The sequence below is a fragment of the Hypanus sabinus genome, chromosome 18, assembly GCF_030144855.1.
Source record: "Hypanus sabinus isolate sHypSab1 chromosome 18, sHypSab1.hap1, whole genome shotgun sequence".
Lineage (NCBI taxonomy): Eukaryota > Metazoa > Chordata > Chondrichthyes > Myliobatiformes > Dasyatidae > Hypanus > Hypanus sabinus.
In genome coordinates this window covers 67982494-68001151 of record NC_082723.1, presented here as the reverse complement: position 1 = coordinate 68001151, position 18658 = coordinate 67982494, and the positions used below count along the sequence as shown (strand labels likewise).

At 43.1% G+C, this 18658-nt stretch overlaps 1 protein-coding gene across 13 annotated transcripts in view; it reads right to left on the bottom strand.

Annotated features, from left to right (window-relative positions):
- Nucleotides 1–18076, bottom strand: part of ep400 (E1A binding protein p400) — a 217800-nt gene extending 199724 nt beyond the window's left edge. For 6 of the 13 annotated variants that reach the window (XM_059994608.1, XM_059994606.1, XM_059994611.1 and 3 more), the window contains exons 1-2: nucleotides 15224–18074; nucleotides 2423–3810 (exon numbers count right to left, since the gene is read on the bottom strand). In XM_059994608.1, the coding sequence (XP_059850591.1) occupies nucleotides 2423–3781 (1359 nt within the window). In that variant the 5' untranslated portion in view covers nucleotides 3782–3810; nucleotides 15224–18074. Of the gene's footprint in view, nucleotides 1–2422; nucleotides 3811–15223 lie in introns of all 13 variants that reach the window. The other 7 variants (XM_059994601.1, XM_059994605.1, XM_059994604.1 and 4 more) reach the window with 3 other exon arrangements.
- Nucleotides 18077–18658: the final 582 nt, after the last annotated feature.

Here is an 18658-nt window from a genome sequence, read left to right as displayed (position 1 = left end):
ATCAAGGAGGAGGTACAGGAGCCTGAAGACACACAATAATTCCACCTAAAAACCTGAATCTTATAAATGTCAATCTAAATGTTGCAAAAAAAAATTAATTCAGTCTCGTGATATAGGACAACTGACAGTCCTGAGCCACATTACAACAGTACTCCATTTCAATACATATAAATTACGTGATGGGTCTTGTGGAAATGCTGAAATTCCAAGCCACACTCTCCCATTAGCTGAAATATTTAGAAGAATTATATGATGGCAAGAGTATACCCTCACATTTTCTAACAAAATTTCTCTCACACACACACACTCTCATTCAATGACAAAGGAAAACCATTTCTTGGTCACTGGTTCTGCCAAGATAGGATAAAGCTTCCCAAAAGAGAAAACTCAGTGCTATAAATCAACTCACATCTATCCTCCTTCTCCAACCCCCCTCCACTTTTTTTTTTAATTCTGGCATCCTCTCCCTTTCCTTTCCAGTTCTGAAGGGTTTCAATCCAAAACGTTGACTGTTTATTCATTTCTATAGATGTTGCCTGACCTGCTGACTTCCTCCATAGTCGCGCAGTGGTTAGCACAATGCATTACAGTACATTGCATTACAGTACGTGTTTAATTTCTGCAGCGTCCTACAAGGAGTTTGTATGTTTTCCCCATAACCACATGGGTTTCCTCCAGGTGCCCCCATTTATTTACTCCCACGGTCCAAAGATGTAGCAGTTGGTAGGTAAATTAGTTGTTGTAAATTGTCCAATGTTTAGGCTAGGATTAAATCGGGGCATTGCTGGGTGGCCTGGCTCAAGGGTCAAAAGGGCCAATTCCATGAGGTGTCTCAATAAATAAATACATTTTGTGTTTCTGACTTGCTTTGAATTTCCGGCATCTGCAGACTTTTTGTGTTTGTGGTTAGCTACTGAAATCTTTATTTTAAAGGAGCCAATATCCTAACACTGAAAAGTTTAGACTGTTATATATTGATCACAATATTATTCCCTGAACAAAGCGTAGGGTAAGAACCAGATGGTGTACAAATATCCCAAGTTCACTTTAGAAAGCGTCACATCAAGCATAACTGCAGAACATTCCTGGCTTTCCTTTGACCCATGAACAGAAAACCAACATTCTAAATGGATCATTTTGAACGTGGCTAGAGGCCAGGAAGCAAACGAATGGACATGTTCAAAGATGTACAGCGTGGAAAGGGACCATGCAGACCAACTGTTTTTAGCCTTCTTCTCCAATTTTTATAATGAAAATGGAAAAGAATCCCATCAATATTCAAGGGTTAAGAATTTCTTTCAATAATACAATATATCTTTAGCCCAGTACTAACTCCATTTATTCTGAATGATCATTTGGAGTAATGGTATGAGATTTTTTCATTCATTCAATGTTCTGATTTTGTGTAACGCTCCCATCAGATTCTGTATAAGAGGATGCATTAATTATCTTAATTCAATTTGATCTGTCTTAGATAGATAAGCTAAAAGTTGTATTAATTACTTAAAAAAATTGAACAATTGTCAGTTTGCTATGCCAAAAGTTTACAAGCAAAAATGTCATTAACATTTGGAGCTGTTATCTGAAAGAATAAGTCATAATTTAGTGCAAAACCTTTGGACTTGGCTGAAGCATTCAATAATAAATGGAGAAATCACATTCAAAAACAGCAGAGAGGGACAGAAGAATGAATGTGACATGAAGATGACAATGATCAACGCAGTCCTGAATAAACCTAGATGGGCTGAGATTCTACTTCTGTGTTAAATGCAGGCTGGATTGTGCCAGGGACACAAAACTTGAGGAAAAAAGATTTTGTGCTTCCCCAGTGTATGTGACATATAAACTCTTCTTGGGCTTCCAGCGGGGTACAAGTGTATATATTCTTAACTGCTACCGTCCTCCCTCCTGATTGGTTAGTTCTCAACCAATCAGGTTTCTGCTGTCCCACTTTGTTTACAACTACTCTAAGAATTGGAGTATGATTTTAAACAAGGTGGAACAGCAAAAACCTGATTGGTTGAGGATTATCCAATCAGGAGGGACGGACAACGGGAAGTGAGAAAATATACCATCAGACTATAGACCTGCCTGGCAGCGTCCCTGATGATGGCGGTGTTTGTCATCGAAACGTTGGTTAAAATCGACATCTGTACCCAGCTGGAAGCCCGAGAAGAGTTTATGCATCAAAACACAAGTACATTTCATTATTTGCAGAATTTACAGAAATAATCAAAATTCCAGATAAAACCAGATTTCCAGATAATTTAAAGTTTCACCTGTCTTAAAAATCAAGGGAGAAAAATTAATTTGCCAATGAGATTGCCCTGGACAACTGGATGCCAACACTTTCTCAGCCTGCAATTGCCACAGTGCAGGAGGTGTGAACGGTTTTTGCACACTTAACAGCAAATAGTTTTACCTCATCATTGATGACCTCGGATTGCTCCTCCTCCTCCTCCTCTTCAAGATCCAAGTCACCTTGCTTCAGATATGCCATCAAGGCCATACAGGGTTTCCGTCTGAACGCTAGGTAATCCATCATATTCCCCTGGCAGTGCTGAAGGAAGAAAAGTTCAATCAAGTAGTCCTTAAACATCTCCCTCAGAGTCTCCATTTGGGCAAGGTGATGTTCTAAACACTGCTTTCTCATTTGAGAAACCTCTGGGGTAGCAGGTGGAATTTCTTCCAACTTCTTTGGTTGTTTCCTCACGACTGGGACGCAAGGGGTGGTGGGAGTGAGACATGCCGCTGCCAGGCCCTGAGCTACAGCACTCCGAGATGGGCTAGAAGGAGGCGGTGGTGATGTCATTCCGAAGCTCGATGCCCCTACCACTCCTGTGGTCAAGGATACAGGTGTCCTTTCAAAATTTACAGGCCTGGCCATCTGCTGGCTGTGAAGAACCTGCTGCTGCTGCTGCTGTATCAGTTGTCCTTGTATGATGCTGCTGATCTGCGGAGGCAGGTTCGATGTGGTAATGTGGCTTGGGCTGGGTAAGGGCTGCATGGCGCCACTGGCCACTGGGCTCTGAGGGCCCAAGTGATGAATGGTTCCACCAGTCTGGGAGTGTGGCTGTGAGAGCCTACGCTCCCGTGATCCAGAAACTGATGTGGCGGCTGCCGTCAACTGCACCTGCCCAACGCTTGAAGTTATCTGAGTAAGACCGGACGGATCCTGATATACAAAGTGCCCACCACTCGATGGACTGAGGTTCAGCTGCCTAACCAGTACATTGGCGTCCACGTATCCTCGGGTTGGGCTCTGACTGCACATACTCAACCCTGTAGCTGCTGCTCCTGTCCGCTGCACGCCCTGTAGCATCGATGCAGGGCTGTGTTGGGTGGGACTCTGCGGCTGCACCTGAGGCAAGGGTGAAGTGACTTGAATATACGACGGGGATCCGTGATCAAAGCGCCTTTGCTGCCCCACAACCTGTGAACTATACTGGAAACCAGGGGAAGCTGGGTTTTGAATCGGGAGGGGAGCCAACGTGATCTGCTGATTCCCGGCCATCACCTGGCTCACATTCTGCAGCGTGATGTTGACATTCTGCGCGGATACTGGACTCCGGTTCATGATGAGCTGCTGCAACTGATAACTTGGGGACTGTGGCCCAGAAGGACTGGCCACCGTGTGCGGCACGGGGCTGAGAGCTGGAGCGAACGGTGTGACAGGAGAATGAGGTAATGCAGTCTGTTCATCTCCCTCGGCGCCAGTATATGACTTGGATCTCTGCAGTGGGCGCTGTATATTTTGTGGACCACTGCCATGGTGCATCATCACCAACACCCTTTTGGATGAGTGCTACCCTAGAAGAAAAAGATTGTTTAGTTTTATACAATGTAATCAATGACAAAAATAAATACTTCAAAAGTAATTTTAAAAATAAACATCAAAAGCAAAATCAAAATACTGTGTGCGTGCGTGCGTGTGTGTGTGTGTGTGTGTGTGTGTGTACACACACACACACACACACATACATACATACATATATAAATAAAACTAATTCTACTTCAAAAATAATTAACCAAAAAATATAATTTAAAGATCAAATGGTGACGCGATGGCATACAGGAACAAGATATATCAGCTAGTTGAGTGGTGTCACAGCAACAACCTTGCACTCAATGTCAGTAAGATCAAAGAATTGATTGTGGAGTTGAGAAAAGGTAGGATGAATGAACACATACCAGTCATCATTGAGGGATCAGAAGCGGAAAGAGTGAACAATTTCAAGTTCCTGGGTGTTAGAATCTCTGAGGACATAACCTGGTCCCAACATATCAATGGCGTTATAAAGAAGGCAAAACAGCAGCTGTATTTGATTAGGAGTAAAAACAGATGTATTGTGCAGAACATTCTGACTGGCTGCATCACCGTCTGATGTTCAGGGTTGGGGGGGGGGGGGGGGTGGTGCTACTGCACAGGATCAAAGTAAGCTGCGCAGAGCTTTAAAAATAGTCAGCTCCATCATGGGTATCAGCTTCCGTAGTATCCAAGATATCTTCAAGAAGCGGTGCCTTAAAAAGGTGGCATCCATCATTAAAGTCCGCATTACCCAGGTCATGCCCTCTTCTCATGGCTATCATCAGGAAGGAGGTACAGAAGCCTGAAGGCACACACTCAGTGATTCAGGAACAGCTCTTCCCCTCCACCATCAGATTCTGAATGGACACTGAACTCATGAACACTACCTCACTACTTTTTTTTAAATTTCTATTTTTGCACTACAGGCAGTCCCCGGGTTACGAACAAGTCCGTTCCTGAATCTGCTTTTAAGCCAGATTTGTACGTAAGTCAGAACAAGTACATCTGGTATTATTTAGCATCGGTTAGTCAAACGTTTGTCTTAGTATATAATATATATTTTACCTTTCTATGCATATAAAACACTTAAGAAACCTATGTATTCCGATAATTAAACCACTGCGTTGCTTAGTAATAATTGTAGCTTTCATCGGGGCAGGGCTTTTCACATGCTCCATTATTCTCATTTTATCCTTTAAAGTTGTTTCAATCATTGACTGACTGTAGCCTAACGCTTTTTCAATGACATCTTTCCAAACACTTTGTTACTTCCACTTTATTCTCAATTGTGATCGCTTCCCGTCAACAGGAACAGAAACACTGCAGGCGGCGGGTCCCAAGGTCCGCTGGGTCCTAAGGACCACCGCACTGAAGTCCCTGGGTCCTAAAGTCCACCGCACTGAGACAGGTTAAATAGGACAAGTGGGGGCTGTGCTGGATTTGGGTATTTGATCCTCCTCAAAATTCCGCATGGAATTTAAACTGGAGGTGGCAGTGGGTTTTTTTACGCGGTCAAGTTGCGAGCTCGACATCAACGCGGCGTGCTCGGGAACAGTCTGTCACTGGATCGAACTCGGGAACATCCGTTCTCGAGCCTGGTGCTGACCTCACTGCTCCACCAGCCGAATGGAAAAATGGGCGGGGGGGGGAGGTCAGGGTGAATTTTGCTAAGAAAAATTTAAGTCGCGATCCAACTTAATATGGCGGACAGCGTTCTCCTTCGAATTGATCGTAAGTCAGACGTTCATAACTCGGAGACTACCTGTACTTACTTAAAATGTAACTATTTAATATATATTTAACATAATTCAGTTATTTTTTTTCTATACTATCATGTATTGCATTGCGCTGCTGCAAAGTTAATGAATTTCATAACATATGCCGGTGGTATTAAACTCAATTTTAATTCTAATATTTATTTCCACAATAGACATTAAGTGAATTCTGAACTTCCAACTAAATCTGATATCTTGTGAATTTATATACACAAATCATCCTTAAGAAATTCTTAGAACCTGACATGTACTCCCTTTTATAGGCTAGTTCTGTGGAAATTAACAGCTGCATCCATAAGATGACTTTGTTTCCAATGAAATATACAGCTTTACAGAGAAGGTGACCTGGATTCAATTCCCGCTGCTGCCTACAAGGAGTTCGTACGTTCTCCCCATGACCATGTGGGTTTCCTCCAGGTGATCCGGTGTTCTCCCACAGCTCAAAGATGATTCAGCTTGGTAAGTTAATTGGTTATTATAAATTGTCTCATGAATCAGCTGGTTGCTGGGTGGCGCAGTTCAAAGGGCCTATTCTGCGCTGTGTCTCAATAAATAAATAACTGACAGCGGAGAGCTTTAGGACATCAACACATCATACAAGTTCAGAAAAACATCTTTGGTATTTTTAAAAGGAGCAGCCTCCAAGCTCCCTAACAGTAACTATACTTTGACTGCAAATCACTCAACAAATAACAAATAAAAACATCTTGAAGGATTTTAATCCTTATATGGGCTGGTCATATCAAACAAGCAAAGGAGGACTTGAGAACGAGTTCAAGGAACCCAGGTAAATCAGATTCCTGTAACAATGTATCAAGGATCCAACCAGGAACCAGCTATTTTAGATAAGTTGTCTCATCGTAAATAATCTCCTGACAGAGAAAAAAAGATTATAACAGAATTTCACATTTAATTAGAGCAGGGTTGCCAACTTTTTTATGCCATGGATCTTTAGCATATAAAATACCATGGGTCTGAAAGACCTCGTCCTCCATAAGGGCCTCAATATGATGCCTATTGTGTCTCCTTTTGTCAAATAAAAAGTTACTTCATATCTACCAACTGCATCTCTCTGGTGACCTTGGTCACATTACAAGGATGAGACTGAATGGGGGGGGAGGGTTCAAGGATAAGGTCTATAAACGTGAAAGTCCGCAAGGGCCAGACAGCCAAAATGACACCCAAATGACTGCCATCTCAGTTTCTCCGTTTTAATAATTCATGACTTTCCAACAGTAAAGTGTGTTACCAAGAATATTAATGTAATGGTCTGTATCAGTTTTATCTTAATGGTTCATGCAAGAGCTCAGTGACTTGAAATATGAAGATGCCCTTGGCTATCATGCCTGTTTCTTTGGTTAATCTATTTCATTTCCTTGGGGAAGAGTCGACCTCCTTCCTACTCCAGAACCTCAAATAAAATTCAAACACCACAATCAGTTACCCAAGCAACACACACAAAATGCTGGTGGAATTAGTCCTGACAAAGGGTCTCGGCCCGAAACGTTGACAGTGCTTCTCCTATAGATGCTGCCTGGCCTCCAGCGTTCCACCAGCATTTTGTGTGTGTTGTTGTTTGAAGTTCCAGCATCTGCAGATTTCCTCGTGTTTGCTCTTAGAATTCCTTTCATTTACTTGGGACACTTTACTGCTTTAATATGGCAGAAGACTTGCTTAATAGTTTATAACTAGCATCAGATGCTTGCACTTGTGTAGTCGTTAAAACACTCACCACGCTTAAGAGTGAATAGTTTTTAAATAGCATCAATCCCGTACATTTGCGTAACTATTAGGCACTACACTGTACTTTGAGTGAATAGTTTTTAAATAGACATGTCAAGTGATTATTGGCACTGATGGTTGGCAAGAAATAAGCAGTAAGACAATTCAAAATTGTTTTGCTCACTGCAGTTTCAACCATTCAGGCTTAGAGTTGCCAGAAATAGCTGGGATTGAAAATGAAACGATTTCACTACTTCAGTAAGCTTGGAACAAGGAAGAATTTGAAGCCATCCTGAATGCTACAATGAAAATATAGATTTGGAGAATGCAATCATCAAAAGCATTGTATAAGGGTGTCTGTGATGATTTTGTTCATCAAAAGAACTCAAACACTGGATGATTTCTTCCATCAATAACTATTAGGAACTACAGTTTTATAGTACTGTAGTAATATTGGTAGTATTCTAATTTGTTCTGTATTTTATTTAAATACAGAATTTCATTTAAATACAGTTACTCAGTTTGTATTTTTTTTATGCCTTTTTAACTATTTCCATGAAACTTCTGCTTATTGGGCCGAAATGTATGTGTTCATTTCAACCTCTCACTGTTACAGGCAGAAGTTCCCACTTGCTTCAAAAAGGCAACAATTATACCAGTGCCTAAGAAGAATAATGTGAGCTGCCTTAATGACTATCGCCCAGTAGCACTCACATCGACAGTGATGAAATGCTTTGAGAGGTTGGTCATGACTAAACTGAACTTCTGCCTCAGCAAGGACCTGGACCCACTGCAATTCGCCACAGTAGGTCAACAGCAGCCGCAATCTGCATGGCTCTCCACATGACATTAGACCACCTGGACAACACTAACACCTATTTCAGGATGCTGTTCATTGACTATCGCTCAGCATTTAATACCATCATCCCCACAATCCTGATTGAGAAGTTGCAGAACCTGGGCCTCTGTACCTCCCTCTACAATTGGATCCTTGACTTCCTAACCGGAAGACCACAGTCTGTGCGGATTGATGATAACATATTCTCCTTGCTGACAATCAACACTGGTGCACCTCAGGGGTGTGTGCTTAGCCCACTGCTCTACTCTCTATTTTCACATGACTGGGTGGCTAGACACAGCTCAAATACCATCTATGTTTTGCTGACAATACAACCATTGTTGGTAGAATCTCAGGTGGTGACGAAGGGCGTACAGGAGTGAGATATGCCAACTTGTGGAGTGGTGCCGCAGCAACAACCTGGCACTCAACGTCAGTAAGACGAAAGAGCTGATTGTGGACTTCAGGAAGGGTAGGACAAAGGAACACACATCATTCATCAGAGGGATCAGAAGTAGAGAGAGTGAGCAGTTTCAAGTTCCTGGGTGTCAAGATCTCTGAGGATCTAACCTGGCCCCAACATATCGATGTAGTTATAAAGAAGGCAAGACAGCAGCTATACTTCATTAGGAGTTTGAAGAGATTTGGCATGTCAACAAATACACTCAAAAAATTCTATATTTGTACTGTGAAGAGCTGCACCACTGTCTGGTATGTGTGTGTGTGGGGGGGGGGGGGGGGGAACTACTGCACAGGACCAAAAAAAGCTGCAGAAGGTTGTAAATCTAGTCAGCTCCATCTTGGGTACTAGCCTACAAAGTACCCACGACATCTTCAAGGGTGCGATGTCTCAGAAAGGCAGCATCCATTAAGGACCTCCAACACCCAGAGCAAGCCTTTTTCTCACTGTTACCATTAGGTAGGGGATACAGAAGCCTGAAGGCACACGCTGAGTGATTCAGAAATAGCTTCTTCCCCTCTGCCATCTGATTGCTAAATAGACATTGAATCTTTGGACACTACCTTACTTTTTTTAATATACAGTATTTCAGTTTTTGCATGTTTTTATCTATTCAATATATGTATACTGTAATTGATTTACCTGTTTATTATTATTTCTCTCTGCTAGATTATGTATTGCATTGAACTGCTGCTGCTAAGTTAACAAATTTCACGTCACATGCCAGTGGTAATAAACCTGATTCTGATTCATTTCACACGTCTCAGTTAACCAGAATCCACTACACTTGTAATCAATTGTACTGAATAAAAATTAAAGCAAACATGCACAGGATACTAGCATAAACAGCAATTTGATCATGACAGGGTGTATCGTGGTCTGGGACAGCTATTCAAATGCACTGTAATGCAAGAAGCTGCAGAGTAGTGGACTCAGCCCAATACATCGTTGGCACGTCCCTCCTACTATTCATGCATAGCGTGGTGGTTAGTGCAATGCTATTACAGCTCTGGATATCAAAGTTTGGAATTCAATTCCAGCATCCTCTATTATCAAGTTTGTACATTCTTCCCCATGAAGGGTGCTTTAGACGACTTTTTAAACCCCATTATTTTGGAAACATATTACATTTAAGTGATTACTTAAGAGATGCAAGTTGCTCTATAACTCATAGGCATCAGTGACTGGAGGAAGTATAAGAGAGAACAACAGAAAAAAACCCATTATCTTTTGTACAACTGAATCAAACCAATTAAACTTAGAATTTTTAAATCATAGAAACATAAAAAACCTGTAGCACAATACAGGCCCTTCGGCCCACGAAGTTGGGCCGAACATGACCCCACCTTAGAAATTACTAGGCTTTCCCATAGCCCTCTATTTTTCTAAGCTCCATGTACCTATCCAAAAGTCTCTTAGAAGACCCTATTGTATCTGCCTCCACCACCGTCACCCCATTCCACGCACTCACCACTCTCTGCGTAAAAAATTTACCCGACATCTCCTTTGTACCTACTCCCCAGCACCTTAAACCTGTGTCCTCTTGTGACAACCATTTCTGCCCTGGGAAAAAGCCTCTGACTATTCACACGATCAATGCCTCTCATCATCTTATTCACCTCTATCAGGTCACCTCTCATCCTCTGTCGCTCCAAGGAGAAAAGGCAAATAAGGCATGCTCGCCAATCCAGGCAACATCCTTGTAAATCTCCTCTGCACCCCTTTCTATAGTTTCCACATCCTTCCTGTAGTGAGGCGACCAGAACTGAGCACAGTACTCCAAGTGGGGTCTGACCAAGGTCCTATATAGCTGCAACATTACCTCTGGGCTCCTAAATTCAATTCCACAATTGACGAAGGCCCATACACCATACACCTTCTTAAACACAGAGTCAACCTGTGCAGCTGCTTTGAGCGTCCTATGGACTCAGACCCCAAGATCCCTCTGATCCTCCACACTGCCAAGAGTCTTACCATTAATACTATATTCTGTCATCATACTTGACCTACCAAAATGAACCCTTCACACCACCTACCACTTCTCAGCCCAGTTTTGTATCCTATCAATGTCCCGCTGTAACCTTTGACAGCCCTCCACACTATCCACAACACCTCCAACCTTTGTGTCATCAGCAAACTTACTAACCCATTCCTCCACTTCCTCATCCAGGTCATTTATAAAAATCATGAAGAGTAAACGTCCAAGAACGGATCCCTGAGGCACTCCACTGGTCACTGACCTCCAAGCAGAATATGACCCGCCTACAACCACTCTTTGCCTTCTGTGGGCAAGCCAGTTCTGGATCCACAAAGCAATGTCACCTTGGATCCCATGCCTCCTTACTTTCTCAATAAACCTTGCATGGGGTACCTTATCAAATGCCTTGCTGAAATCCATATACACTACATCTACTGCTCTTCCTTCATCAATATGTTTAGTCATATCCTCAAAAAATTCGATCAGGCTCATAAAGCACAACCTGCCCTTGACAAAGCCATGCTGACTATTCCTAATCATATTATGCCTTTCCAAATGTTCATAAATCCTGCCTCTCAGGATCTTCTCCATCAAATTACCAACCACTGGGGTAAGACTCACCGGTCTATAATTTCCTGGGCTATCTCTCCTCCCTTTCCTGAATAAAGGAACAACATCTGCAACCCTCCAATCCTCTGGAACCTCTCCCATCCCCATCAATGATGCAAAAATCATCGTCAGAGACTCAGTAATCTCCTCCCTCACCTCCAACAGTAGCCTGGGGTACATCTCATCCGGTCCCGGCAACTTATCCAACGATGCTTTCCAAAAGCTCTAGCAAATCCTCTTTATTAATATCTACATGCACAAGCTTTTCAGTCTGCTGCAAGTCATCACTACTTTCACCAAGATCCTTTTCCATAGTGAAAACTAAAGCAAAGTATTCATTAAGTACCTCTGCTATTTCATCCAGTTCCATACACACTTTCCCACTGTCACACTTGATAGGTCCTATTCTTTTACATCTTATCCTCTTGCTCTTCACATACTTGTAGAATGCCTTGGGGTTTTCCTTAATCCTGCCCGCCAAGGCCTTCTCATGGCCCCTTCTGGCTCCCCTAATTTCCTTCTTAAGGTCCTTCTCCTGTTAGCCTTATAATCTTCTAGATCTCTAACATTACCTAGCTTTCTGAACCTTTTGTAAGCTTTTCTTTTCTTCTTGACAAGATTTATTATAGCATTTGTACACCACGTTTCCTGTCTCATTGGAAAGCACCTATACAGAACTGCACACAAATAGCCCATGAACATTTGCCACATTTCTTCTGTACTTTTCCCTGAGAACATCTGTTTCCAATTTAAGCTTCCAATTTCCTGCCTGATAGCCTCATAATTCCCCTTACTCCAATTAAACGTTTTTCTAACTTGTCTGTTCCTATCTCTCTCCAATGCTATGGTAAAGGAGATAGAATTATGATCACTATCTCTAAAATGCTCTCCCACTGAGAGACCTGACACCTGAGCAGGTTCATTTCTCAATACTAAATCAAGTACAGCCTTCCTCTTGTAGGCTTTTCTACATAATATTGGAATGGGAAATCTACATAGAGGATACAGCCCAGTACATCATAGATAAAGCCCTCCCCACCATTGAGCACATCTACACAAAACGTAACCACAGGAAAGCAGCATCCGTCATCAGGGACCCCACCACCCAGGTGATGCTCTCTTCTCATTGCTGCCACCAGGAAGAGGGTATAGGAGTGTCAGGACTCACACCACCAGGCCAAGGAACAGTTATTATCCCTCAACCACCAGGCTCTTGAACCAAAGGGGATAATTTCACTTACCCCATCATTGAAATGTTCCCAATTCCTATACACTCACTTTCAAGCTCTTCATCTCATGTTATCAATACTTATTGCTCATTTACTTAATTATTATACCTTGCTTTTTGTATATGCACAGTCTGGTGTCTCTTGCACACTGGTTAACAGCCAGTCAGTGCATTATCTTTTGATTCTGTTATCATTATTATTCCATGACAGATTTATTGAGTGTGCCTACAAGAAAATGAACCTCAGGATTGTGTACGGCAATATACTAGATTTACTTTGAACTTTAAATAAATTGATGTAGAGGTGATGGGTTTAAGTAAGTTATTCACAGAATGTGTCTTTGGCCAGAGGCTTTAAACGGAAGCAACCACAATACACTAAACTGGCCCTAAAGGGTTAAAAACATTGTTACAAAGACAAAACAGGGTGTTGTACAACAGAAACAGGCCTTGTTTTTTTTATTTTGAGAGATACAGCATGGTAACAGAGTCCGTGCCGCCCAGTTGTACCCATGTGACAAATCAACCGACTAACTGGAACAATGCACATAAAGAGCTGGAGGAACTCAGCAGGTCAGCAGCTTCTATAGAAACGAATAAACAGTTGCTGTTTAGGGCCAAGATCCTTCTTAAATATATAAAATCAGAATCAGGTCTAGTATCACTAGAATATGTCATGAAATTTAATTTGGCAGCAGCAGTACAATGCAATAGTTAAATTTAAAATAGTGCAAAGGCAGAAATAATAAAAGTGAGGTGGTGTTCATGGGTTCAATGTCCATGGCAAAGGGAAAGAAGCTGTTCCTGAATCATTGAGTGTGAGTCTTCAGGGCTTCTGTACCTCCTTCGTGGCGGTAACAATGAGAAGAGGTCATGTCCTAGGTGGTGGGAGTCCTTAATGATGGATGCACCTTTCTGAGACATTGCACCTTGAAAATGTCCTAGATACCATGGAGGCAAGTATCCAGCTGGAGCTGACTAATTTTACAACCTTCTGTCGCTTCTTTCAATCCTGTGCATTAGACCTCACCCCATACCAGACAGTGATATAGCCTGCCAGAATGCTCTCTTCCCCCCAACCCACTTTCTGCTTTCCGCAGGGACGACTCCTACGCAACTCCTTTACCCATTTGTCTCTCCCTCCTCACACTTAACCTTGCAAGTGGAACAAGTGCTACACCTGCCCCCCTCACTACCATTCAGGCATCCAAACAATCCTTCCAGGTGAGGTGACTCTGGGATCATACACTGTGTCCGGTGCTTCGGATGTGGCCACCTGTACATTAGTGAGACCCGACATACAATTGGGAAACCGCTTCACCAAGCACCTATGCTCAGTCCATCCACCAGAAAAAGCAAGATCTCCCACTGGCCATCCATTTTAATTCCACTTCCCATTCAGATATGTATATCCATGGCTTCCTCTACTGTCACAATGAAGCCACACTCAAGTTGGTGGAACAAGACCTTAACATTCCGTTTGGGTAGCCTCCAACCTGAAGGCATGAACATCAATTTCTTGAACTTCCAGTAATGGCCCCCCTCTCCTTCACCATTCTCCTTCCCCTTTTCCCTCTCTCACCTTATCTCCTTGCTGTCCATCGCCTCCTTCTGGTGCTCCTTCCCCCTTTTCTCTCCTCCAAGGCCTTCTGTTCTCTCCTATCAGATTCCCCCTTCTCCAGCCCTGTATCTCTTTCACCAATCAACTTCCCAGCTCTTTACTTCACCCCTCCCCTCTCCTGGTTTCACCTGTCACCTTGTCTATCTTCTCTCTCCCCTCACCCCACATTTTAACTCTACCCCTCATCTTTTTTTGTCCAGTCCTGTTGAAGGGTCTTGGCCTGAAATGTCAATTGTACTCCATAGATCCATAGATGCTGCCTAGCCTGCTGAGTTCCTCTCGCGTTTTGTGTGTGTTACTCTCCATGGTACATCTGTAGAAGTTTGAATGTTTTAGATGACAAACCAAATCTCCTTAAACTCCTAATGAAATATAGCCGCTGTCTTGCCTTCTTTACAGCTACATTGATATGCTGGGACCAGGTCAGATCCTCAGAGATCTTGACACTTAGGAACTTAAAATTGCTCACTCATGTACACATATACTGTATTATACATACATATAGACACACACATATATCTCAATAATTCCCTATAGCAATGTACTGCTGCCACAAAACAATATATTTCATGACATGCTCCAGATTTCTGTTTGTTTATTTCCACAGATCTGCCTCATCTGCTGAGTTCCTCCAACATTTTGCGTGGATTGCTCTGGATTTCCAGCATCTGCAGAAACTTTTGTTTATGATTTGCAAAGTTGTTCCATGCATGGAATGGGGGGGGGGGGTCACTACCCTCACTTGGTCTCACCCATCACTTGCCAGCTTGGACTCCTATCATTCCCACCTAATCTGGGCATCTTCCCCTTTTCCTTCCAATCCTGAAGAAGGGTCTCGGCCCAGAATATCATTCCCATAGATGCTGCCTGACCTACTGAATTCCTCCAGCATTTTGTGAGTTGCTCCAAATTTCCAGCATCTGCGCAATCTACAGTTTATAATATGCTGCATTTGGTAGCAGCGATGCGCTATTAAATTCACAGAATGCGCGAAATGCAGAAAAAAACTGCACCTGAGTCCATGGTCACAGGTGAGCCACTTGCACCTGTCTCACAGATGCGCGCCCACGCGCTCAGGCCCCGCCCACTCACCCTTCCAAGTCGCGCGCGTTCCCGCGACCGCGCTACCCACCGCGCATGCGCAGCGGGCCTGGCGCCGGACCCCCGCCCCGCCGCTCGCTTACCCGATCCTCCTTTCAAAGCGGCTGCCGGAGCCGCGCCTCCATTGGGCACGGCTGTCTCGCTCTCTCGCTACCGGTGTCGAACCGGAGGAAGCAACACGACTCTACCGCCCCTCGGTCAACGAAGTAAACACCGAAGTTCGGTTTAGGAATGAGGCGGGCCGCTCGGCCGAGCAGACAACCGACTAGACTCTACCATCCAACATGGCGCCCGGCTCTCCGCCAGTCTCTCTCCTCACCGGAAGTCAAGTCGGCCGCGCGGAACGCGGATTGACGATCGCTACACCCAATCGGCGCAATACGCCTCGAGGGGGCGGGACCATTCTCTGGGCATGTTATTTGCATACCTCCTCGCATCTTTAAAGGGGCAGTGCACAACTGTGCACTGCTTGATGCAAATTCTGATTAAATATTGCAATCGAAAAAAAGTGAACTAAAATAAAAATGCTGAAAACAGAAAGCATTTTTGCCAAGAAAAAGTTAAAATTTGGGGTCTGAATATAGAGTTCATCTCAACAAATTAAAGTTTACAAAAAGTCAGAAGTCACATAAAACTGATAAAGAAACTTTTAAAAAACGAAATATATTCCAAATATTTGAAGAACTCAACAAGCCAGACAACATCCACGTAAGGAGATGCTGATGATATGAAAACAGCGGGTGCTGTGGACCGTCAGACATTACAGAGCAGAATTAGGCCATCTCCACTGCATCATTATGGTTGATTTATTGTCCCTTTTAACCCCAGTCTCCTGCCTTCTCCCTGTAACCTTACCAACCAAGAATCTATCTACCTCTGCTTTAAATATACTTAATGACACAGCTGCATTGGCAATGAATTCCACAGATTCACCACCCTCTGACTGAAGAAATTCCTCCTCATCAAAGTTCTAAATGGACATCCCCCTATTCTGACGTTGTACTCTCTGGTCACAGATTCCCCTCTATAGAAAAATCCTCTCTACATCCACTCTATCTAGACCTTTCAATATTCAATAGGTTTCAATGAGATCTACCTCATTCTTCAAAACTCCAGTGAGTAAGGCTCAAGCAGAGCCATCAAGCACTCCCCATATGATAAGCCTTTTATTCCCGGAATCATTCTTATGAATCTCTTATAGATTGTCTACAATGGGGGTTGCCAACCTGGAGACCATGGACCCCCCCCCCCAGTTAATGGTAGCTGACCATGGCATAAAAAAGGTTGGGAACCCCAGTATAGAAGGTTATAAAAATTACTAGATCTTAAACAGCTGTGTATGTGGGCTAAGGGTTGGAAAATGGTTTTCAATCCAAGTAAATGTGAGGTTTCACATTTTGAGAGATCATACCAGGGTAGGAATTATACAGTGAATGTCAGGGCCCTGGGGAGAGTTATAATTATTATTATTATTATTATTAGTAGTAGTACTTTATTGATCCTGAGTGGGAAGTTATTTCATTACAGCAACAACATTTAAAAACATGCTCAGTTATAATAATATTAACTAATAATACAGAATAATGATAGACACAATAATAATTTACCAAAGTGCAATAATGTACAAAATAATAAAACAGTCCATTGTACTATGATGCGTGTTCTCCTGTCACTCAGAGATGAACTGTTATATAACCATATAACAATCACAGCATGGAAACAGGCCATCTTGGCCCTCCTAGTCCGTGCCGAACCCTTAATCTCACCTAGTCCCACCTACCCGCACTCAGCCCATAACCCTCCACTCCTTTCCTGTCCATATACCTATCCAATTTTACCTTAAATGACACAACTGAACTGGCCTCTACTACTTCTACAGGAAGCTCATTCCACACAGCCATCACTCTTTGAGTAAAGAAATACCCCCTCGTGTTTCCCTTAAACTTCTGCCCCCTAACTCTCAAATCATGTCCTCTAGTTTGAATCTCCCCTACTCTCAATGGAAACAGCCTGTTCACGTCAAGTCTATCTATCCCTCTCAAAATTTTAAATTCCTCGATCAAATCCCCCCTCAACCTTCTACGCTCCAATGAATAGAGACCTAACTTGTTCAACCTTTCTCTGTAACTTAATTGCTGAAACCCAGGTAACATCCTAGTAAATCGTCTCTGCACTCTCTCTAATTTATTGATATCTTTCCTATAATTCGGTGACCAGAACGGCACACAATATTCCAAATTTGGCCTTACCAATGCCTGGTACAACTTTAGCATTACATCCCAACTTCTGTATTCAATGCTTTGATTTATAAAGGCCAGCGTTCCAAAAGCCCTCTTCACAGCCCTATCTACATGAGACTCCACTTTCAGGGAACTATGCACAGTTATTCCTAGATCTCTCTGTTCCTCTGCATTCCTCAATGCCCTACCATTTACTCTGTATGTTCTATTTGGATTATTCCTGCCAAAATGTAGAACCTCACACTTTTCAGCATTAAACTCCATCTGCCAACGTTCAGCCCATTCTTCTAACCGGCATAAATCTCCCTGCAAGCTTTGAAAATCCACCTGTTGTATAAGCTTAATGCATTTGATAGGTAAGAATTTCTGTTACGATTCTTGTGACAGCAGAGCTGAATGAGTCTGTTTGAAAGGTGCTCCGCTGCTTATTCAGACGGTCATGGAGAGGACGTGCCTGATTGTCCATAATGGATAACAGTTTGTTTAGTGACCTCCTCTCCACCACTAACTCAACAGAGCCCAGGTTGTAGCCAAGGACGGATCCAGCCTTCTTGATGAGATTATTTAATCTTTTTGCATCACCAGCACCGATGCTGCTCCCCCAACATAAAGCCACAAAGACTGTACTCGCTACAACAGACTGGTAAAAGATCTCCAGCGTCCTGCTGCACACATTGAAGGATCTCAGCTTCCTTAGAAAATAAAGTCTGCTCATCCCCTTCTTGTAAACAGCCTTGGTGTTGGTTTTCTGGTCAAGTCTGTTGTCGAGGTGAACACCCAAGTACATGTACTCCTCTACCACCGCAGCCTCTTCCCCCAGAATGTATCTGGGACTTGTCCTCACCTGTTTTTGGCCACATTCAGGAACGGGTGATTCACACTATTCCACCACTCCACTGTACTCCGAATCCTGTCTATCTCTGATACACCCATCCACCGCAGAGTTATTAGAGAACTTCTGCAAGTGACGAGACTCAGATTTGTACTAAAAGTCTGAGGTGTATGGTGTGAACAGAGACAGGACAGTCCCTTGTGGGGCTCCAGTGACACTCACCACCACCTCAGGCAGAGAACCAGCCAGCAGTACAAACTGGGGTCTGTCTGAAAGGTAGTCACTAATCCAGGAGGTAGTGGATCTGTCTACGCCCATCCCTTGCAGCTTCTCACTCAGAAGAAGTGGCTGCATTGTACTGAAGGCACTAGAGAAATCAAAAAATGTGATTCTCACAATGCCACCAGCATCAAAAGTTATCGCAGTTACTTGGAAATCTGATTTAT